General features: G+C 47.1%; 2 protein-coding genes across 8 annotated transcripts in view; one reads left to right on the forward strand and one right to left on the reverse strand.

The window, feature by feature from the left end:
• Positions 1 to 23,863, forward strand: part of GNL3L (G protein nucleolar 3 like) — a 96,494-nt gene that overhangs the window by 24,628 nt on the left and 48,003 nt on the right. For 5 of the 7 annotated variants that reach the window (XM_074391827.1, XM_039475703.2, XM_074391826.1 and 2 more), the window contains exons 10-16: positions 854 to 941; positions 1,439 to 1,613; positions 1,703 to 1,845; positions 2,147 to 2,283; positions 4,916 to 5,043; positions 10,074 to 10,293; positions 12,431 to 12,558. In XM_074391827.1, the coding sequence (XP_074247928.1) occupies positions 854 to 941; positions 1,439 to 1,613; positions 1,703 to 1,845; positions 2,147 to 2,283; positions 4,916 to 5,043; positions 10,074 to 10,293; positions 12,431 to 12,513 (974 nt within the window). In that variant the 3' untranslated portion in view covers positions 12,514 to 12,558. The other 2 variants (XM_039475704.2, XM_039475705.2) reach the window with 2 other exon arrangements.
• Positions 21,978 to 22,803, reverse strand: LOC101053533 (elongation factor 1-beta). Its single transcript, XM_003945111.4, has one exon. It carries the CDS (start codon positions 22,724 to 22,726, stop codon positions 22,049 to 22,051), a length of 678 nt encoding a protein of 225 aa, XP_003945160.2. The 5' UTR covers positions 22,727 to 22,803; the 3' UTR covers positions 21,978 to 22,048.

The following is a 23,863-nucleotide window of genomic DNA, read 5'->3' on the forward strand; positions in this document are numbered from 1 at the left end:
GAAAGAAACCAAGTGGGAGAGAGACAAGAAAAGGAAAAAGTGGCAATACTGAGAATGGGAATGACCAAGAGATAGAGAGAGAGAGAGAGAGAGAGAGAGAGTGAGAGTGAGAGAGTGAGTGGGTGGGTGTGCAGAGACTTCCATGCATGGTGATATTTAGAATGAGAATGAGCTAGAGAGAGGGAGGGGGGAGAGAGGTGTGCAGGGACTTCATGCACAAGAGGTATACTTAGACATATACTTTTTTTTTCTTTTGGCAATCAGCTTTCTCGAGTTGAAACAAGCATATGCCTGAGAGAATAGTACACTTATGTAAATTGAGCACGTACAGAAAGAGAACGGTGAGAATGAGGCCCAGTGAGGGGAAACAGAAAGACATCTACAGGCTGAGAATGGCTGACAGATGCCCAAACAGAAAAAGACATACCTCAGGTAGATAGCTGCTCAGAGAGACTTGCATCTGGAGATGACCTCCATCCCCATCCATGGAATGATACACCCGGACAGGTGGTTCTCTGTTTCTTAGACATTTCTTGATGTCCACCTTCTGTTGGATTGTGCCACCGAGGCCTTGCACTGAGGACTTCTGCCTGGCTGGTTGTGGGTGGGAGCTTGGTGTCACATCTAGAGAGATGGCTGTACCTATCTAGCATGCTTACAATTGGAGGGGAGAGGTAGAAAGGCCCTGTAGGGGCTGGCTCAGGGCCTGGGGTGGGAAGGGAGGAGGCCAGGCTCAATTTTTTGCCTTCCTCATGGCCTGGTCACTGCCTCTGGCGGGGCCTCCCTCATACATGCTGGCCTGAGTGTTCCTGAGGGCCTCTCCCGCCCTGAGCCATCTGCTGCTACTTTGCAGGTCTTCCCAATGTTGGGAAGAGCAGCCTTATCAATAGCCTGAAGCGCAGCCGCGCATGCAGCGTAGGAGCCGTTCCTGGGATTACCAAGTAAGCACCTGCTTGCTCCCCAACTCCACAATTCCTTGACCCTCCCATTTCCCCCCTACTCCCATGCCTTCAGCCCCTGTCCCTTTCCTTATTGTGGACCATCCCCTGATGCTTTCCCGAGGCATGGGAGTCTCCATAGCCCTCATTTTCCTGACACACCCTAGATGTAAGCCAGGTGCCCAGATGGGTGCTTCCCGTTAGTGGCTTGAAGCTTCTGAATAGCCATACAAGATTGGGGTACTAATGGGAGCTCTGCTGCCTGGATGAAGCAGCCGAGGCTTGGAGAGTCACGCTTGCCCAAGGTCCTGCAGCTCAGTCCCCAGTGGCAGAGGCTAGAACAGAATCAGCCCCAAGTCTGTAGAGCCCCAGTCATCCCCCCTCCAGCTCTACGTCTCCACCTTCATCACTAATCACTCTCCCGTCACTCCTTTACACCCCCACGTCCCAGGCCCACCTTCGTGATTGGGGCCTCTAGGCTTTCTTCTTCCCCATCCTAGATTCATGCAGGAGGTCCACCTGGACAAGTTCATCCGGCTGCTGGATGCTCCAGGCATTGTCCCAGGGCCCAACTCCGAGGTGGGCACCATCCTGCGTAACTGCGTCCACGTGCAGAAGCTGGCAGACCCTGTGACCCCGGTGGAGACCATCCTGCAGCGCTGCAACCTGGAGGAGGTCTGCAGCAGAGCCCTGGCTGATGCCCTGCCCTGCTCCAAGGGCCCTTCATTCGTCCTCATGACTTCTCTCCTTCCTGCCTTCACCAGATTTCCAACTACTACGGCATCTCTGGGTTCCAGACCACTGAGCACTTTCTCACGGCAGTGGCCCACCGTTTGGGGAAGAAGAAGAAGGGAGGCATATACAGTCAGGAACAGGCGGCCAAAGCTGTCTTAGCTGATTGGGTCAGGTGAGGAGGGGGTTAGGGGTAAGGGTGAGGCCTGCTGGGAACCTGGCCCCACAAAGGGGTTCATCTGTGCCCATTGCAGCTGCTGGGGCAGCCTGGCTTCCTGTGTCTCAGGGCAGAGGATGGCCAAGGTGCTGGGTCACGTTCTGCTGGAGACTTTATGCCCAGTGATTATCCAGCAACTCAACTCCTCCTTGTTCAGAAGCCACTGTCTGGGTTTTCTTGTTCTCTTGCTGTTTCTCTGGGATTGGTCATTGGTTCTGTCAGTGACAGCATTACTCATCTTCCCTATCTCCCAATGCAGTGGGAAGATCAGCTTCTATATACCACCACCACCTACTCACACTCTGCCCGCCCATCTCAGTGCGGAGATCGTTAAGGAAATGACCGAGGTCTTTGACATCGAGGATACTGAGCAGGCCAATGAAGACACCATGGAATGTAAGTGTGGGCAGGGTGGGTGCACTTGGCCTTGCACTAGTGGGACCACATAGACCTGACAGCAGACCCCACGTTTGACCTCCCCCTTCCTTGACCCTACTTGGGCTTTGAGCAAGTTGCTTAACCAGCTGTAAGCCTAATTTCTTTTCCTGCAGGGTGGGGAATTCTAATCTGGCCCTGGCATGGGGGAGGGAGGAGAGGACGATGGTGAGCTTCTGGTAAATACAAAAGAAAGTGCCTGGTACCCATTGAGGTGCTCTGGAAATATGAGGCTCCATTCCTGTCTCTTGGGACCTGGAATGGACTGAGACGTTCTCTTAAAAACTCTCTCATGTTGCCTTAGGCTTTTTCACACACATTTCAGGTCCATTTCTAGATTTTCCTGCTTGCCCCCTTTGGTGAGTAAGGTATCCAAGTCACAGAAAGCTGACATTCGCCAAAAGGATGTCAGCAGAGGTGGCCTTTGAACCGGTTCTGTCCTGTTGAAGACTCTTCCAGCTCCGATGAGCTGGGTGTCCAAAAGTATAGACTGCCTGGATTCACATCCGAGTTTTGTTTCCTTTTTACTATGCGATGCTAAACAAATTACTTCACTTCAATGACATCATCTGTAAAATGGGGACAATAAATCCACCCAATAAGGTAGTTAATAAGGATTTATTTAATATGTAAAAGACATTTAGAACAACAGGGCCTGGCATGTAGTGTATAAATGCTCAGTAAATGTTAGTGTTTATTGATGATTATTTGCTGGGGAACAGAGATGTGACTCTCAGAAACTCCTGGGAATGTTTGCTCTCCTCAGATATTACTCTCTGCAGCCCTGGCTTGTGGCTCCCTGCTTCATTCTCTATGTTATTGGGTCTTTTTTTTTTTTTTTTTTTTTTTTTAAGATGGGGTTTCACCGTGTTGGTCAGGCTGTTCTTGAACTCCTGACCTCAGGTGATCCACCCGCCTTGGCCTCCAGAGTGCTTGGATTACAGGTATGAGCCACCACGCCTGGCCCCTTGCTTCATTCTCTACCCTGCCTGAGAAAGGTGCCCAGTGCTCTCTGGGCTTGTCTGTAGACACTCTGGGGTAGTTGAGGAAGCCTTGGCTAGCTTAACTTGTAGATTCTCTGTTGTTTTTTTTTTTTTTTTGCTTGAGGTCCAGTAGTTTTCCTTCTCTGGGTCTTTTAGTGTCCTTGTATCACACATTGGATTAAAAGGACTTCCCTGCTTTCTAGTTTATATCCCATGTGAGTTTGGGCAAGTCAGCCCCTTTTCTGAATTTTAATTTCCTCTTTTTTTTTTTTTTTTTTTTTTTTTTTTTGAGACAGAGTCTTGCTCTGTCACCCAGGCTGGAGTGAAGTGGCGTGATCTTGGCTCACTGCAACCTCTGCATCCTGGGTTTAAGCAATTCTCTGCCTCAGCCTCCTGAGTAGCTGGGATTACAGACACCCGCCACCATGCCCGGCTAATTTTTTTTTTTTTTTTTTTTTTTTTTGTATTTTTAGTAGAGATGGGGTTTCACCATCTTGGCCAGGCTGGTCTCGAACTCCTGACCTCGTGTTCCACCTGCCTCAGCCTCCCGAAGTGCTGGGATTACAGCTGTGAGCCCTGCGCCTGGCCTCCTTTTTTTTTTTGGAGGCAGAGTCTTGCTTTGTTGCCCAGGTTGGAATACAGTGGTATGATCTGGGCTTACTGCAATCTCTGCCTCCTGGGTTCAAGTGATTCTCATGCCTCAGCTGCCTGAGTAGCTGGGACTATGGGTGTGCACCATGCTTGGCTTATTTTTTTATTTTTAGTAGAGATGGGGTTTTGCCATGTTGGCCAGGCTGGTCTCGAATTCCAGACCTCAAGCAGTCCACCTGCCTTGGCCTCCCAAAGTGCTGGGATTACAGGCATGAGCTGTCGTACCTCACCTTCATTTCCTCTTCTATTAAATAGGGCAGTTGAGAGGGGTTTGAGCTTATGTTCTTGTGATGATACTTGACCCTGGCTGGACGTAAGGGCAAGAGGTGCTCCATCACCGAGAATGCATTTTGGCAAAAGATTGAGGTCTGAGAAATTGAGGAGACAGTGAGGGACAGGTTAGTGGTGAGCATTTCCTGGATGAGTTGGCCCTAGTGCTGGATCTTGAAGGGTGAGTAGGGATTAGAAGGCCCAGGGTAGGGAATGGGGCAAAATTACAGAAGCAGGCATGAGGGTAGTGAGGCACAGGGCAGTGGACACATCTGAGGTTTGCAGTGGAGGCCAGCTTCAGGCAAGGGGCCAGAGAGAGGAGGGGAAAGTCCTGGTCCTGGGGAGGGAATCCCAGAGCCTGCCATTCACAGAGCAGTATCTTGGGCCCAGAGCATTACAGACCTCTCCCATGTTTCACAGCAGCAGCCCAGTGTGACTAGGGCTTGTGGAATTCCCATTTTCCAAATGAGGAAGCTAAAGCTCTGAGTCCAGCTCCCAGCAAGTGAATGTCCTACTGCAAAACCCATGCTTTTAATTCTTGGTCATGTGGCCTCTCAGCAGAAGCGAAAAAGTTCTTGCATCTGACTCTTACTGGGAAGCATCCACGTATCCTTTTCACTGAGGCCTAACCAGGGGGCTGGCAACAGCAGGGAGCCAGGGCCCTGACACCGGTGTTGGTTGTTTTAAAGGCTTGGCCACTGGAGAATCTGATGAGCTGTTGGGTGACACGGACCCACTTGAAATGGAGATCAAGTTGCTTCATTCTCCGATGATAAAAATAGCAGATGCCATTGAAAATAAAACCACCGTGTATAAGGTACCTGACCTCTTTGTTCATGGCAACCCTCTTCTCTCCCCAGGGTTCTGGGAAGTGGTTGGTCCCTTTTACCTGACTCCCATGTCGTGAGATGTGGGAGGTTCATTCACTCCCTGTGGGCTTCTGGATGCCTGGTCTAGAGTAGAGCATCATTTGCCAAGCAATGACAGGTCCAGGGAGTAGGCATGCTCTCTAAGACAGCTTTCCCAGCCCTGGTTCCAGCCCATAGCACAGGTATTACTGGCTGGGCGCCGTGGCTCATGCCTGTAATCTCAGCACTTTGGGAGGCTGAGGTGGGTGGATTACAAGGTCAAGAGATCGAGACTATCCTGGCCAACATGGTGAAACCTTGTCTCTACTAAAATACAAAAATTAGCTAGGCGTGGTGGTGCACGCCTGTAGTCCCAGCTACTTGGGAGGCTGAGGCAAGAGAATTGCTTGAACCCGGGAGGCAGAGGTTGCGGTGAGCCGAGATCACGCCACTGCACTCTAGCCTAGCACCTAGTGACAGAGCAAGACTCCGTCTCAAAAAAAAAAAAAAAGAAAAAAAGAACAGGTATCACTAGCCACCCAGCTGTTCAACTTGTAAACGAGTCTTCTCCCTAAATAGTACCAGGATCTTTTTGTTGTTGTTGTTTGAGACAGAATTTCACCCTGTCGCCCCGGCTGGAGTGCAATGGCGCGATCTTGGCTCACTCCACTCCATCTCCCAGGTTCAAGCGATTCTCCTTCCTCAGCCTCCCGAGTAGCTGGGATTACAGGTGCACGCAACCATGCCTAGCTAATTTATCGTATCTTTAGTAGAGACGGGGTTTTACCATGTTGGCCAGGATGGTCTAGAACTCCTGACCTTGTGATCCACCTGCCTCGGCCTCCCGGAGTGCTGGGATTACAGGCATGAACCAACGGAGTCTTACTCTGTCACCCAGGCTGCAGTACAGTGGCGCGATCTTGGCTCACTGCAACCTCCGCCTCCCAGGTTCAAGTGATTCTCCTGCCTCAGCCTCCCAAGTACCTGGGATTACAGGCATGTGCCACCACACTGGCTAATTTTTGTATTTTTTAGTAGAGATGGGTTTTTGCCATGTTGGCCAGGCTGGTCTCGAACCCCTGACCTCAGGTAATTTGCCCGCCTCAGCCTCCCAAAGTGCTAGGATTACAGGCTTGAGCCACCGCATCTGGCCTGGGATTTTATACTTAGTCACCAAGACCTATCTTCTCCCTCCTAAATCTTTTGACAAGCTGTTGTCTTCTTTTCATCTCTACCATTCCCATAACCCTAAACTAACCTTTCAGTCCTCATTCACTTAGACGTATGTCTTATTGTTTCTAATGGCCCAGTCTGACCATGTCACCTGCCCTGCTTAAACTCGTTTCATGGCTCCCCTGCACCTATAGGATCAAGTCCATATGCCTGCAGCCTTCTATTCAACATCTGATGTGATGACTCCTTGAGATTTTTTCAGCCTCCTCTTCTGCCAGTCCATCTCCCATCTCTGCTCTTCAGAAGTTCATATTTTAGTGGGTTTCAGACACAGACATCCACACTGTGACAGGAGACTTAATAGGGTGCGGATACTGGTCGAGGTTGGGACAGCATGGATCCAGGGACCCTAATCTCTACTACCTGTGGGTCAAGGAAGTCTTGCTTGAGCCATGTATCAGTCCCTTTGCATACGCTGTAAAGAACTGACCAAGGCTGGTAATTTATAAAGGAAAGAGGTTTAATTTACTCACAGTTCAGCACAGCTGGTGAGGCCTCAGGATTCTTACAGTCATGGCAGAAGGTGAAGGGGGTGCAAGGCATCTTCTTCACAAAGTGGGAGGAAGGAGAATGAACGCAGGAGGAACTACCAAACACTTACAAAGCTATCAGATCTCATGAGAACTCGCTATCATGACAAGAGCATGGGGGAAACCACCCCCATGATTTAATTACCTCCACCTGGTCTCTCCCTTGACACATAGGAATTACAGGGTTTACTATTCAGATGAGATTTTTGGGTGCGGACATAGCCAAACCCGATCAAACCATGTCTTGAAGGCTGAGGAGTTCTCTGGGCAGTGGGGTCAAGCAGCGTATGGTCCAGGGCCCCGCCATGTTGGCCAGCCTGGTCTTGAACCCCTGACCTCAAGTAATCTGGCCTTCTCCGCCTTTCAAAGTGTTTGGATTACAGGCGTGAACCACTGTGCCTGGCCAGAAACAGACACCACTCTTGGTACTCAGGTATGCTCTATGTTTTTCCAGTGTTCAGTCAGGAATGACCCCTCCCCATTAGTAGTGTGTTGACCACCACTATCATCCCTTACTTCTCAGTCACTCCTCCTTCATGTTTCTTTTTTTGTTTTTTAATTTTAAAATTTAACTTTAGGTACATACTGTATCTGGCATTTCTCATCCTTCATGTTTCTAATGGGCAGTTACCATACTCCGATTTGTGGTATAGATCGTTGTATCTTCAGCTGGGTGCGGTGGCTCACGCCTGTAACCCCAGCACTTTGGGAGGCCGAGATGGGCGGATCATGGGGCCAGGAGTTCGAGACCACTTTGGCCAACATGGTAAAACTCTGTCTCTACTAAAAATGCAAAAATTAGCCAGATGTGGTGGCGTGTGCCTATAGTCCCAGCTACTCAGGAGGCTGAGGCAGGAGAATCACTTGAAGCTGAGAGGTAGAGGTTGCAGTGAGCCGAGATTGCGCCAGTGCACCACTCCAGCCTGGGCAACAGAGCGAGACTCTGTCTCAAAAAATAAAAAATCTTTCTATCTTCTTTAGCCAGGTTGTTTTCTGAAGATGGAACTGAGGCCGGGTGTGGTGGTTGGCACCTGTAATTCCAGCACTTGGGGAGGCCAAGGTGGGTGGATCACCTGAGGTCAGGAGTTTGAGACCAGCCTGACCAACATGGTGAAACACCATCTCTACTAAAAATACAAAAAATTAGCCAGGTCTGGTGATGTGTGCCTGTAATCCCAGCTACTTGGGAGGCTGAGGCAGGGGAATCGCTTGAACCCGGGAGGCGGAGGCTGCAGTGAGCCAAGATCACACTGCTGCACTCCAGCCTGGGTGACAGAGTGAGAGTCTGTTTCAAAAAAAAAAAAAAAAAAAAAAGATGGAAATGTGTCACTCATTTCTCTGTCTCCAGCATTGCTTCACACAGAGCTGGACACAAAGTAGGTGTCAGATTTTTTTTTTTTTTTTTTTTTTTTTTTTTACGACAGGGTCTTGCTCTGGCACCCAGGCTGGAGTGTAGTGGTGTGATCTTGGCTCACTGCAGCCTCTGCCTCCTGGGCTCAAGCAGTCCCCCTACCTCAGCCTCCCAAGTGCCTGGGATTACAGATGCAAGCCACCATGCCCAGCTAATTTTTTTTTTTTTTTTTAGGCAGGGTCTTGCTCTGTCGCCCAGGCTGGAGTGCAGTGGTGCAATCTTGGCTCACTGCAACCTGCACCTCCTGGGTTCAAGTGATTCTCCTACCTCAGCCTCCCAAGTAGCTGGTACAGGCGCCCCTGATCACGCCCAGCTAATTTTTGTATTTTTAGTAGAGATAGGGTTTCACCATTTTGGCAAGGCTGGTCTTGAACTTCTGACCTCAAGTGATCCGCTTGCCTCAGCCTCCCAAAGTGCTAGGATTACAGGCGTGGGCCACCGAGCCTGGCCTCCTAGCTAATTTTTTTTTTTTCGAGATGGAGTCTCACTCTGTCACCCAGGCTGGAGTGCAGTGGCATGATCTTAGCTCACTGCAACCTCCACCTGCCTGTGTGACCCTGGAAGGGAGGGTGCAGAGGTCTTTGTATGTGTATGTTTTCACAGCAGAGTTTGCATGTGACACAGTGACTGTTTAGGAGGAGGCAAGTGTCTCACAAATGTGTGTATTCCTGGGCCTATGGCTAAGACTCAGGGACACCGTGGATGTGTTTGTTAGATGAATATGACATAGTAAATTACAGTTGTCCCCTGGTCTCCACGGGGTATTGGTTCCAGGACAGCCTGAAGATACCAAAATTGCCAACACTCCAGTCCCTTCTATAAAATGGCATGTTATTTGCATATAAACTGTATATTTTCCTGTATCATTTTTTATTTTGAGATGGAATCTTGCTCTGTTGCCCAGGCTGGAGTGCAGTGGCACAATCTCGACTCACTGCAACCTCTGCCCTCAGGTTCAAATGATTCTCCTCCTCAGCCTCCTGAGTAGCTGTGATTACAGCCGTCTGCCACTGTGCCCAGCTAATTTTGTGTGTTTAGTAGAGATGGGGTTTCAGCATCTTGGCCAGGCCGGTCTCAAACTTTTGTCCTCAAGTGATCTGCCTGCCTTGGCTTCCCAAAGTGCTGGGATTACAGGCATGAGTCACTGTGTCAGGCCTCGAAAAGTGTTTTTTTTTTTTTTTTTTTTTTTTTTTTTTTTTTGAGACGGAGTTTCGCTCTTGTTACCCAGGCTGGAGTGCAATGGCGCAATCTCGGCTCACCGCAACCTCCGCCTCCTGGGTTCAGGCCATTCTCCTGCCTCAGCCTCCTGAGTAGCTGGGATTACAGGCATGTGCCACCATGCGCAGCTAATGTTTTGTATTTTTAGTAGAGACGGTGTTTCACCATGTTGACCAGGATGGTCTCGATCTCTCGACCTCGTGATCCACCCGCCTCGGCCTCCCAAAGTGCTGGGATTACAAGCTTGAGCCACCGCGCCCGGCCTAAAAGTGTTTTTTAATTGAGTAGGACCTTGAAGGGTCAGTTAATCAGGGAATCACTGTAATACCAATTGTCATTGATCAAGCAACTCTGCCTTTTCTTTATATTCTTGTAAAAGCCATACCAACTACCCCTTATCTACCCTTCATTTGACAGATGAGGAAACTGAGGCTGAGAGTTAATTAAGCACCTGCTGGAGTGTTGTGGGGCCAGAATTGGAGCCTAGTTCTACATGGTTCCAGGCTCCTGTTCTTACCCAAGCCTGTGTTCCTGACTTTTCTGCAGAAGTCTTTGGAGGTTCTCTTGGGGTCAAGACCTCATCGTTATGTTTTCTCTCTCTCCCTAGATTGGAGATCTCACTGGGTATTGCACCAATCCAAACCGTCATCAGATGGGGTGGGCTAAACGCAATGTGAATCACCACCCTAAGAACAACAATATGGTGGATGTCTGCTCAGTGGACCGCCGCCCAGTGCTGCAGAGGATCATGGAGACGGATCCCCTACAACAGGGCCAGGCTCTGGCATCCGCCCTGAAGAATAAGAAGAAGATGCAGAAACGTGCAGGTGGGAGCTCCTGACCATCCCTACCTGGGATCTTCTCTCTGCCTGTCGGGTTCAAGTGATTCTCCTGACTCAGTCTCCTGAGTAGCTGGGATCACAGGCACCTGCCACTTTGCCTGGCTAATTTTTGTATTTTTAGTAGAGCCAGGGTTTCGCCATGTTGGCCAGGCTGGTCTCAAACTCCTGACTTCAGGTGATCCACCTGCCTTGGCCTCCCAAAGTGCTATGATTACAGATGTGAGCCACCACCGCCAGCCCCACCTGAGATCTTGACTGGGGCTCCTGAATGAGTATCTCTCTGTGTCCAGCTCCAGTCTAGGGTTGAGGGCAGGAATGAGCTAGGAGGGTCAACTAGTAGCACAGTGGTTCTCAAACTTCAGCTGGCAACAGGATTCCCTGGAGGGTTTGTTAACATACAGATTTTTGGACCCTTCACTCAGTTTCTAATTAGTATGCCTTCTTTGGTGCCTGTTAGGATTTGTATTTCTAACAGGTTCCTAGCTGATGCTATTTCTCTGGGGATCACACTGGGAGAACCACTGGCCTGCCTAGTCTATGTATCAAATAACCAGCATTTATTTATCAGGTACTCTCTATGTGTTAGGTAGCTTGCAGGGTATGCATAATTTTTGCTTTATCAATAGGCAGTATACTCAAAATCCTAAAGGTACAAGAGGATATACAGTAAAATCTCTCGCATCCCCTAGTCACCCAGACTGACCCCTAGTCAACCAGTTAGTTTCTTGTGTCTTTCCTGAGATAGGTACACAGGCAATTATCTATATATTCTTTGTTCTCTTTTTCTACTCAAATGCCAATCTACTGGACACATGGCTTTGCCCTATCATTTTTCCACTCAGTATATCTTAGGGATATGTCTACATCAATACACAAAAGAACTACTTTCCCTCATTTTAATGGTGGTCCATTGTGTAGCTGGCCCATTCGGGTTTCCATGGTGTGCTTTTTTTTTTTTTTGAGATGGAGTTTTGCTCTTGTTACCCAGGCTGGAGTGCAATGGCGTGATCTCGGCTCACTGCAACCTCCATCTCCTGGGTTCAGGCAATTCTCCTGCCTCAGCCTCCTGAGTAGCTGGGATTACAGGCATGCGCCACCATGCCCAGCTAATTTTTTGTATTTTTAGTAGAGACGGGGTTTCACCATGTTGACCAGGATGGTCTTGATCTCTTGACCTCGTGATCCACCCGCCTCAGCCTCCCAAAGTGTGGGATTACAGGCTTGAGCCACTGCGCCCGGGCGGTGTGCTTTTTTTTACTAACTCATTGCAAAAGTTTTACCCTCATTTGATAAGTGAGAAAACTGTGGTCCAGAGACATTAAGTGACACATCGAAGGTAAGACATCTAGTAGTTGATGGAGCCAAAATACAGACTTAGGGTCGATTGACCCATCAGCCCTATTCTTTGAACTAGATTGCGTTCTGAAACCAAACATACACAATCAGACATTCCCTCTTGGCCTGGCCCCACACTGAGTCCTGGGAATTCAAATGAATGGTCCTTGAACTCCTAGTCTTATTAGGGAGTTGGGAGGAAATGAGAAAACAGACCTTGGCAGCACAAGCACATAGTAATCACTTTGAAGACCCAGCAAGCACAATGAGGGAAGCTGACTGAGCCTGGGGATGGTCGTTGGATAGAGGTGATCAGAGAAGGCCTCCTGGAGGAGGTGAAGTCTGAGGGGCATCCTGAGGAATAACAAGAGTGTGTCTAGAGGATGGGAGTTGTGCATGATGAACATTCAGGCTCAGAGCCCCTACGGCCATGCTGTCCTTTGCTGTGAGAGCTTTGTTTTGAGGGTAATGGTAGAGCGCTAAGTTTGACACAGTCAAAGAAAATTACTGCTTTGGTATTTGGACAAAAATACGTAGAGCCCAGTGAGGCTGAAACCCTGAGACAGAAGCTATGTTGGCCTAATCCATTTTACAGATAGAAAAATGGATTGTCTGTGTGTGAAGCTGAGCAGTGGCTTCCAACACGCGCCAGTTTTGTTTAGTGTTTGCGGGTAAGTGAGCCAGTTCAGGAGCTTAGTGCAGACCAAGGTAGATGTAGGCCAGCATCAGCAGGCCTCCTGGTGGCAAGTCAGCCACCAAAAGATTGCTTATATTTCTCTATTTGCAGATAAAATTGCCAGCAAGCTGTCTGATTCCATGATGTCTGCTCTCGACCTCTCTGCCAATGGTGATGATGGTGTTGGTGACTAATCGACTGATCTCACTTCCCTTCCGCTCCAAGCACCAGTTCCAGTGGTACGGGGGGAATACCAATGAGATAGTTTGGTTCTCCCTGAAGCACCTACATATTAAAAGAACACTTCCCCCACTATGTGTCTTCTCCCCCACCTCTGGTAAAAAGAGTCCCGGCTAGGCACGGTGGCTCAGGCCTGTAATCCCAGTACTTTGGGAGGCTGAGGCAGGCGGATCACCTGAGATCAGGTCGAGACCAGCCTGGCCAACATGATGAAACACTGTCTCTACTAAAAATACAAAAAAAAATGGTGTAGTGGTGGGCGTCTGTAATCCCAGGTACTTGGGAGGCTGAGGCAGGAGAATTGCTTGAACCCAGGAGTTGGAAGTTGCAGTGAGCCGAGATGGTGCCATTGCAGTCCAGCCTGGGCAACAAGAATGAAACTCCATCCTAAAGAAAAAAAAAGAGTCCCAAGGGGCTGCAGCTGCCAAATCCAATACCCTCTATTTAACCCCTACTCTGTTTTATAAGAGAAATAAAAGAAATCTCAGCAGAGCTCAGGTGCTAACAATTTATCCCTCACCTTGGGGTGCCACCTTATAGATTGGGCTGCTTGAGGGCTGACCTCCCACAAAACTCTCTTAGACAGGTGAATATGCCACTAGAGGTTAGGCTGCTGGTGGACCTGGGGGTCCCTGGGGGAGGGTGATGATTTCTTTACCACCCCACAGGAGATTTCAGTGGCAAGACATTCCTGTAGTGAGCTTTGGGCCATCTATCTTCCTTCCAAGTCCATAGGTCTTCACGTGGGTGGCAGTGAGAGGAAGGAGAAAGTAATGAGCCTCCTGTGTCTCTGGAAGGGTCTAGGGATAGGGCAGAGGGATGAAGAGAACAAACAAGCCTGGCTTGTGCTGATTGTGGTAAGCACTACCCTGTTGGCATGAACAGAAAACAAGGCACCTGTTAGTAGGGAGGCTTTAGGGGCAAGCCCCATGTTGGGGCATTTCTGGGCAGATAGTGAATTGGAGGAATCCCTTTAACTGAAGTACTCTGGCCAGACCCTGCCCTCGTGTGACCATATCTCCTATTGCACCAGCATTTGAATTCCATGAACCTCAAGAGGGTTCTGGTACCATTTATTTGCAGACTGCAGCCTTGAGAGAGCTGCTATAGATGGGAGTGTACCAGCCAACTCCTTGTCCAGTGTCTGTAAGTCACCTCGTTAAAGTATAATTAGCTATCTCCTCTGGGAGATCCTACCTCATCAGACAAGGGCAGTGAGCCCAAGCAGTGCCAGAGGCCCTCAGAAAGGGACTGGGGTAGATGATTGCAACTGAACAGAATCTTCTGACTTTGCCAGGGTGTTTTCGGGGGTTTTGCCCACGATTTCAGTTCCCAGCAATCTGCTTGAGTCAACATATTTGAAGTGGGTAGGCATACTATTACTCTGCAGTCTTGGACATCTACCCCAAACTTCCATGCCATCCTTTGACCCATGGCTGTACCTCTTTTTTTTTTTTTTTGGGCTCTGTTGCCCAGGCTGGAGTGCAATGGCATGATCTTGGCTCACTGCAACCTGTCTCCTGGGTTCAAGTGATTCTCCTGCCTCAGCCTCCTGAGTAGCTGGGATGACAGGTGCCCGCCGCCATGCCTGGCTAAGTTTTGTATTTTTAGTAGAGATAATGTTTCACCATGTTGGCCAGGGTGGTCTCAAACTCTTGGCCTCAGGTGATCCATCTGCCTCAGCCTCCCAAAGTACTGGGATTATAGGCGTGAGTCACTGCACCCAGCCCCACAGCTGCATCTTAACCTTGCCTTTGCCTCTGCCTCTCAAGCTGGCGCCTCCTAATTTACATCCTGAGAGCAGAACCATGTGACAAGGACTGGAGCGCCATTGGCTGCGGGCTGTTCAAGCAGGGAAGTATAGACCACTCTTGTATTCAGGGGCCACCAAAGGAGAGAATCATGTATTTGTTGAGTACAAACTGCATCAAGCACTGGAGACCCATTAGCACCTCGAACCCTCAGTACAGCTCTGCTAGTAAGGGATTCATCTCCCCATATGAAAAAAAGAAGTAATCTCAGAACATTGGCCGGGCATGGTGGCTCACGCCTGTAATCCCTGCACTTTGGGAGGCCGAGGTAAGCAGATCACCTGAGATCAGGAGTTCGAGACCAGCCTGGCCAACATGGTGAAACCTCATCTCTACTAAAAATATAAACAGTTAGCTGGGTGTGGTGGCACACCTGTGATCCCAGTTATGCAGGAGGCTGAGGCAGGAGAATCGCTTGAACTCAGGAGGCGGAGGTTGCAGTGAGCCGAGATCACGCCACTGCACTATAACCTGGGTGAGACGCCATCTAGAAAAAAAAAGTTGGCAGGATGGCCAGACCCAAGTGGGTGTATTAAGCAGTGGGGCTACAATGGGAACCCAAGTGATTAAAACCCTGTGCGGGCCCTTTCCTCTACATTGTACCGCCTCCTTAACAAAGGAACATTGATTAAGCCCCTACTTTGTGCCAGTCTCTGTTTTCAAGTCCTTTCAATGCATTTTCTCTTTTTTGGTTTAAAAAACTCTTTAGTTTCTTAAACAACTAGTTTTTTGTGTCTTGCTAAAACTACACTCTGTCCTTTTGAATAGGCTACAACTTACTTCACACTGTCTCATTTAACTCTCCTGGTATGTAATCGTGTCATATTGAAAAATTCCATACCAGGACAGCTAAGGCCATTTTGTGACCATACAGCATTTTATAATTTAGCATTTAAAATACAGACAGTCCCCAACTTTTGGTGGTTTGATATAGAATTTTTGGTGGAAAAGCAGTATACATTCAGAATGCACCTCTACATATGATGGGGCTACTTCTTGATAAACCCATTGTAATTTTCAACTTAGGGTTCATCAGGAGGTGTCCCCATCTGTAGTGGAGAAGTTCTAGGAGGTAAATATTAGAAGTATCTAAATGGGTAAGAAACAGCATGGGAACATACTTTGGCCAAAATCAAGCAGAACTAAAGTAGTCATGACGGTAAGAGTTTGGCACTGCAGGCCAGGTGTGGTGGCTCTCACTTGTCATCCCAGCACTTTGGGAGGCCGAGGCAGGCAGATCACTTGAGGTCAGGAGTTCAAGACCAGCCTAAGTGATATGGCGAAACCTCGTCTTTACCAAAAAAATACAAAAATTAGGTGGGCATGGTGGCTCATGCGTGTAGTTTCAGCTATCTGGGGCTGAGGCAGGAGGATTTCTTGAGCCTGGGAGGTAGAGGCTTCATTGAGCCGAGATTGCCATTGCACTCCAGCCTGAGCAACAGAGGGAGACTGTCTCAGGGGAAAAAATAAGAAAAAAAGACTATGGGACGCAGATTCTGTACCTACAGCATATCTGTTCTTTTTTTTTTTTTTTTTAAGAAGCAATTTAACTTTTTCCCTTTATTTTTCAAAACAATTAGGGTATAATTTACATATAGTAAAGCTCACTCTTTATAGTTTTAGTTATGTGAGTTTGTACAAACATAATACAGGAGTGACCCTCCGCCACAATAGAAATACAGTTGCATCACCCCCAAAACTCTCTGGGCTCTTTTGTCATCAACTCCTACCCTCAACCCTCAGATTCTGCCAACCACTGATTCATTTTCTACCCCTATAGTTTTGCTTTAGATGAATGTCATCTCGATAGAATCATATAATAAGTAGGCTTATTTTATGCCTTCATGTTGTAAAAATTAGAAACATTTACAGTAAAATTCACTCTGGTGTACAGTTCTGTAAAGCTTTGATAAATGTGTAGAGTTGGGTAACCACCAATGCAACCAAGGTACAGAACAGTCCTCTTAGCCCTTCCCTGTTTCTGCCATGATTGTGAGGCCTCCCCAGCCATTTGGAACTGTGAGTCCATTGAACCGAATTCATTCCTGCTACTTTACAGTCAAAACCTGTCCCCTACACCCAACCCCTAGCAATCACTGTTTTTTATTTTGTTCTTTATTTTTTGTTTTGAGATGAAGTCTAGCTCTGTCACCCCAGGCTGGAGTGCAGTGGCATGATCTCCGCTCACTGCAACCTCTGTCTCCCAAGTTCAAGCGATTCTCCTCCTCAGCCTCCTGCGTAGCTGGGATTACAGGTGCCTGCTACCATGCCCAACTAATTTTTTTTTTTTTTTCCAGACGGAGTTTCGCCCTTGTTACCCAGGCTGGAGTGCAATGGCGCGATCTCGGCTCACCGCAATCTCCGCCTCCTGGGCTCAGGCAATTCTCCTGCCTCAGCCTCCTGAGTAGCTGGGATTACAGGCACGTGCCACCATGCCCAGCTAATTTTTTGCACTTTTAGTAGAGACGGGGTTTCACCATGTTGACCAGGATGGTCTCGATCTCTCGACCTCGTGATCCACCCGCCTCGGCCTCCCAAAGTGCTGGGATTACAGGCTTGAGCCACCGCGCCCGGCTCCAACTAATTTTTGTATGTTTAGTAGAGACAGGGTTTCACCATGTTGGCCAGGCTGGTCTTGAACTCCTGACCTTGTGATCCACCCACCTCGGCCTCCCAAAGTGCTGAGATTATAAGTGTGAGTCACCACACCCAGCCTTTTTCTTTGCTCTTATATTTTTGTCTTTTTTTTTTTTTTTTTTTTTTTGAGACAGAGTCTTGCTCTGTTACCCAAGCCGTGCAGTGGCGCGATCTCGGCTCACTGCAACCTACACCTCTTGGATTCAGGCGATCCTCCTGCCTCAGGCTCTTGAGTAGCTGGGACTACATGCACCCGTCACCACATCTGGCTAATTTTTGTGTTTTCAGTAGAGGTGGAGTTTCACCACGTTGACCAGGCTGGTCTCAAAGTCCTGACCTCAAGTGATCCACTAAACTCGGCCTCCCAAAGTGCTGGGATTATAGGCGTGAGCCACTGTGTCTGGCCATATATTTTTGTCTTTTGAAGAATGTTATATAAGTGAAATTATATGGTATGTAGCATTTAGAGAGCGACTTCTTTTGCTATGAGTAATACATTTGAGATTCATCCATGTTCCTCACTATATCAATAGTTCTTATTTCTGAGTCACTCCATTGTGTGGATTTACTACTGTTTATTCCCCAGTTGAAGGATGTTTAGGTTCTTTGCAGTTTTGGACAATTACGAGTAAAGCTGCTATAAACATTCACATGTAACTTTTTGTGTTTTCATTTATCTATAGTAAATACTTAGAGTTGGATTGCTGGGATATATGGTAAGCATATGTTTGACATTTTAAGTAACTGCTAAACTGTTTTTCAAAGTGGCTGTATCGTTTCACATTCCCATCAGTATGAAAGTTTCAGTTCCACATCCTGTCTAGTACTTGGTGGTATCAGTTTATTTATTTATTTATTTATTTTTGAGACGGAGTTTCGCTCTTGTTACCCAGGCTGGAGTGCAATGGTGCGATCTCGGCTCACCGCAACCTCCGCCTCCTGGGTTCAGGCAATTCTCCTGCCTCAGCCTCCTGAGTAGCTGGGATTACAGGCACACGCCACCATGCCCAGCTAATTTTTAGTATTTTTAGTAGAGATGGTGTTTCACCATGTTGACCAGGATGGTCTCGATCTCTTGACCTCGTGATCCACCTGCCTCGGCCTCCCAAAGTGCTGGGATTACAGGCTTGAGCCACCGCGCCTGGCTATTTTTTTATTTTTAAATTAAAAAAAAAATTTTTTCTCTGTAACATTTAACTAGAGATGGTGTCTCACTGTGTTGACCAGGCTGGTCTTGAACGCCTGGCCTCAAGTGCTCCTCCCATCTTGGTCTCCCAAAGTGCTAGGATTACAGGTGTAAGCCACCATGCCCGCCCAGTTTTTTTGACATTAGGTATACTAATAGGTATGGTTTTTATATGCATTCTCTAATGATTTGAACATATTTTATGTGCTTATTTGCTGTCTACATGTCTTCTTTAGCAAAGTTTCACATCTCTTGCATATTTTTGTATTGGGTCGTTTTATTATTTTTGGATTTTGAGGATTCTATGCTGGATACAAGTTTTTTTTTTTTTTTTTTTTTTTTTTTTTGAGGCAGAGTTTCACTCCGTTACCCAGGTTGGAGTGCAGTGGTGCAATTCTCAGCTCACTGCAACCTCCACCTCCTGGGTTCAAGCAATTCTCCTGCCTCAGCCTCCCGAGTAGCTGGGATTTCAAGCGCACGCCACCACGACCAGCTAATTTTTTGTATTTTTAGTAGAGACAGGTTTCACCATGTTGGTCGGGCTGGTCTCAATATCCTGACCTCGTGATCTGCCCACCTTGGCCTCCCAAAATGCTGGGATTATAGGCGTGAGCCACTGTGCCCGGCCTATCTTAACCATTTTTAAGTGCTCATTTCATTCGCACTAAGTGCATTATTGTGCAACCATCACCACAATCTGCTGAGCAATGCGGAGTGTATGATAAAATTATATTGTTTGCTAAGAAGAAAGATGGCAAGGAAAACGTAGCCACCTTCTCCCCCAAGTGGAAGGCAGCTTGGGGCATTCTAAAGTAGCAAAACGGTATATGTCAGGCGTCCCCAAACTGCGGCCCCCTGAGGCCATTTATCCGGCCCCACGCCGCCCTTCAGGAAGGGGCACCTCTTTCATTGGTGGTCAGTGAGAGGAGCACAGTATGTGGCGGCCCTCCAACAGTCTGAGGGACAGTGAACTGGTCCAATGTGTAAAAAGTTTGGGGACACCTGGTATATATATATATATTGTCCACCAGTTAAAACAATTCTTTAAGCGTGGGATATGTGACCCTGCCCCCGGGGCTCCCTCGTGGAGAATACTTTCTAGTTTGATCTTGATCAGTGGTAAGCAGGCACCAGCTGCCTACCTAGTTAATCTTGGGTCTATGAGAAAGCACAGAACACCTGTTTGTTAATAATAAACACCTGTTCAGGGGCCGGGCGCGGTGGCTCAAGCCTGTAATCCCAGCACTTTGGGAGGCCGAGGCGGGTGGCTCACGAGGTCAAGAGATCGAGACCATCCTGGTCAACATGATGAAACCCCGTCTCTACTAAAAATACAAAAAATTAGCTGGGCATGGTGGCTCGTGCCTGTAATCCCAGCTACTCAGGAGGCTGAGGCAGGAGAATTGCCTGAACCCAAGAGGCGGAGGTTGCGGTGAGCCGAGATCGCGCCATTGCACTCCAGCCTGGGTAACAAGAGTGAAACTCCGTCTCAAAAAAAAACAAAAAAACAAAAAAACAAAAAAAAACAAAACAAAACACCTGTTCAGAGAGAATTAACTCTGTGGGTCAGAGTCTGCTCGAGGCCCTCAGCCTGGTGTAATCAGCCCCCTGAGGCTCTCAGCTCCGAAGGCTGTTGACCCCGAAGGCTGTTGACCCCCGAATGGTCCAACTTTGCTCTTCTATCTGGGTGTCTGCTGCTTAACTCCTTCAGTGCCGCCTGGGTGGGGTCTCTACAGCTGAGCTTGTCTCGGTAACAATCCATCTTCAGAACTCTTAAAAATTTTTATTTTTTAATTTAACTTTTAGGTTTGGGGGTACATGTGCAGGTTTGTTATATAGGTAAACTCATGTTATGGGGTTTTAGTGTACAGATTATTTTATCACCCAAGTACTAAGCCTAGTACCCAATGGTTATTTTTTCTGCTCCTCTTCTTCCTCCCACTCTCCACCCTCAAATAGACCCCAGTGTCTCTTCCCTTATTTGTGTTCATGAGTTCTCATCATTTAGTTCCCACTTATAGGTTATGAGAAACATGTAGTATTTATTTTCTGTTCCTGCATTAGTTTGCTAAGGATAATAGCCTCTAGCTCTGTCTGTGTTCTTGCAAAACACAGGATCTTGTTCTTTTTTGTGATTTCATAGTATTCCATGGTGCATATATACCACATTTTCTTTATCCAGTCTGTCCTTGATAGACATTTAGGTCAATACCATGTCTTTGCTATTGTGAATAGTGCTACAGTGAATGTATGTGTGCATGTGTCTTTATGGCAGAATGATTTATATCTTGCATAACCAAAACTACCTATTAAACAATAACCTCCCATTCTCTTCTCCCCACAACCTCTGGCAACTACCATGCTACTTTCTGTCTCCGAATTTCAATACTCTGGTAGTCATATAGTGGAATCATATAATATTTATCTTTTTGTGACTGGCTTATTTCACTTTGCATAATGTATTCAAGGTTAATCTGTGTTGTAGCCTGTGCCAGAATTTCTTTTCTTTTTAATGCTGGGCATTATTCTATTGCATGTATAAACCACATTTATCCATTCATCCTCTGGTGGACATATGTGTTGCTTTTACCATTTGGCTATTGTGAAAATGCTGTTATGAAGATGTGTATGCAGATCTCTCCCTTTTTTTTTTTTTTTTTTTTTTTTGAAGACGGAGTTTCGCTCTTGTTACCCAGGCTGGAGTGCAATGGCGCGATCTCGGCTCACCGCAACCTCTGCCTCCTGGGTTCAGGCAATTCTCCTGCCTCAGCCTCCTGAGTAGCTGGGATTACAGGCACGCGCCACCATGCCCAGCTAATTTTTTTTGTATTTTTAGTAGAGACGGGGTTTCACCATGTTGACCAGGATGGTCTCAATCTCTCGACCTCGTGATCCACCCACCTCGGCCTCCCAAAATGCTGGGATTACAGGCTTGAGCCACCGCGCCCGGCTCTCCCCTTTTTTTTTTTTTGTGAGACAGGATCTCACTTTGTCACCCAGGCTGGGATACAGTGGTGTGAGCATAGCTCACTGTAGCCTTGACCTCCTGGGCTCAAGCAAACCTCCCACTTTAGCCTCCTGAGTAGCTGGGACCACAGGCATGTGCCCCCATGCCTGGCTAATTTTCAAAACAAATTTTTGTAGAGACAGAATCACCCTATGTTGCCCAAACTGGTCTTAAACTTCTGGACTGAAGTGATCCTCCTGACTCAACTCTCCGAAGTGCTGGGATTACAGGAGGGAGCTACCACGCCCAGCTGCAAATCTCTCTTCAAGTCACTACTTTCAATTTTTTTTTTTTTTTTTTTTAAAGACGGGGTTTCACCACGTTGGTCAGGCAGCTCTTGAACTCCCGACCTCAGGTGATCCGCCCGCCTTGGCCTCCAAAGTGCTTGGATTACAGGCGTGAGCCACCACGCCCCGCCTACTTTCAATTCCTTTGGTATATACGCAGAAGTGGAATTGCTGGATCATATGGTAATTCTATGAATTTTTTTTGAGAAGTCTCCATACTGTTTTCCAGAGTGGCTGCAGCATCTTACCTTCCCACCAACGTTGCACAAAAATTCAAATTTCTTCACATCCTCATCAACACTCGTTACTTTCTTTTTCTTTCTTTTCTTTTCTTTTCCTTTTTTTTTTTTTAATAAAAAATAGCCATCTTAATGGGTGTGAAGTGGTATCTCATTGTGGTGGTGGTTCGCAATCCCCTGCTAGTAAGTGATGTGGAGCATCTTTTCATGTGTTTTTTTGGCCATTTGTATCTCTTCTTTGGAGAGATCTCATCTTTGCCCATTTTTTTTTTTTTTTTAACCTTTCAAGCTTTTATTTAAATACCATAATCCAGGATGGATTTTAGATCTTGTTGAAAGCAGCCACATCCATGGACTGGACATAATCCTCAAAAGCAGTGATCTGCTCCTCCAGCATATCTGTTCCAACTTTATCATCTTCAACTACACATTGTATTTGAAGTTTCTTAATTCCATATCCCACCGGAACTAGTTTAGATGAGCCCGAGACTAAGCCGTCTGCTTGAATGCTTCTGACACACTCCTCTAATTTTGCCATATCTGTCTCATCATCCCAAGGTTTCACATCCAGTAAGATGGAAGACTTGGCAACAAGTGCAGGTTTTTTAGCTTTCTTTGATTCATATTGTGCAAGACGTTCTTCCCTTAGCCTCTTCGCTTCTTCACTTTCCTCCTCATCATCAGATCCGAAGAGATCAATGTCATCATCATCTTTACTATCTGTAGCTCCACTTCCTGTAGTGTCTTCCACATCCACAGGACCATACTTGCCCAAAGCTTTCTTCACTCCTGGCAGGCTGGCCTTTTCCTTTTCATAAGACTTGATGTGGTTATACCAACGTAGGGCATGACACAAGTCGGCAGGCGGTGGGCCAGACACTGCTTCAAATACTGCCACATCTGCTTGTGATGGCACATACCCCTCGATGTAGCTCTTGTCCGCCAGGTAGTCGTTGAGCACCTGGAGGCCGGTGGGGCTTTTCAGGTCTCCGAAACCCATGACGTCTGCTGTATCCGAGAGCTGGGGAGCAGCAGAAAGAGAGAGCGTACGCTAACGGCGCCCCGCGCTCAAAGAGAAAAAAGTTGCCCATTTTTTAATTGGATCATTTTATTGTTGTTTAGTTGTAGGAGTTCCTTATATATTTATTTTCTGGATATTAATCCTTTATCTGGTAATGACTTGCAAATATTTTCCTCCATTCTGTGGGCTGCCTTTTCATTCTATTGATTATGTCCTTCAATGTATAATTTTTAATTTTTATTAAATCCAATTTTTCCTTTTTAGCTTATAATTTTAATGTCATATCCAAGAAATCATTGTTTAATCCAGTGTCATGAGGCCTTTACCCTGTTTTCTTCTATGATCTGTATAGTTGAGGTTCTTTTTTATTTTTTATTTTCGAGATGGACTTTCACTCTGTCACCTAGGCTGGAGTGCAATGGCGCGATCTCGGCTCACCGCAACCTCCGCCTCCTGGGTTCAAGCAATTCTCCTGCCTCAGCCTCCCAAGTAGCTGGTACTACAGGTGTGTGCCACCACGCCCTGCTAATATTTTCTATTTTTAGTAGAGATGGGGTTTCACCATGCTGGCCAGGCTGGTCTTGAACTCCTCATCTCGTGATCCACCTGCCTTGGCCTCCCAAAGTGCTGGGATTACAGGCGTGAGCCACTGCACCTACCTGAGACTTCTATAAGGTATCATTTTCTTTCTGCCTGAAGAACTTTAACAGTTTTTGCATTGTGAGTCTGTTGGGCAGTGAATTAATTCAACTTTTGTATGTCTGAATATATTTTTTTGCCCTCATCTTTGAAAGATATTTTTGCTACATATAGAATTTTAAGTTGATAGTTTTTGTCTTTCAGTACCTCAAAAGCATTGTTTCATGGTCTTCTCAATTATGTTCTTTGTAAGATGTCATCCTAATTGTTTTCTTTTTAAGATAGTCTTGCTCCATTGCCCAGGCTGGAGTGCAATGGTACAATCTCAGCTCACTGGAACCTCCACCTTCCAGGTTCAAGCAGTTCTCCTGCCTCAGCCTCTTAAGTAGCTGGGAATACAGTCACACGCCACCATGCCCTGCTAAGTTTTTTATATTTTTAGTAGAGATGGGGTTTCACCATCTTGGCCAGGCTGGT

This window comes from Saimiri boliviensis, chromosome X (genome assembly GCF_048565385.1).
Source record: "Saimiri boliviensis isolate mSaiBol1 chromosome X, mSaiBol1.pri, whole genome shotgun sequence".
Classification (NCBI taxonomy): domain Eukaryota; kingdom Metazoa; phylum Chordata; class Mammalia; order Primates; family Cebidae; genus Saimiri; species Saimiri boliviensis.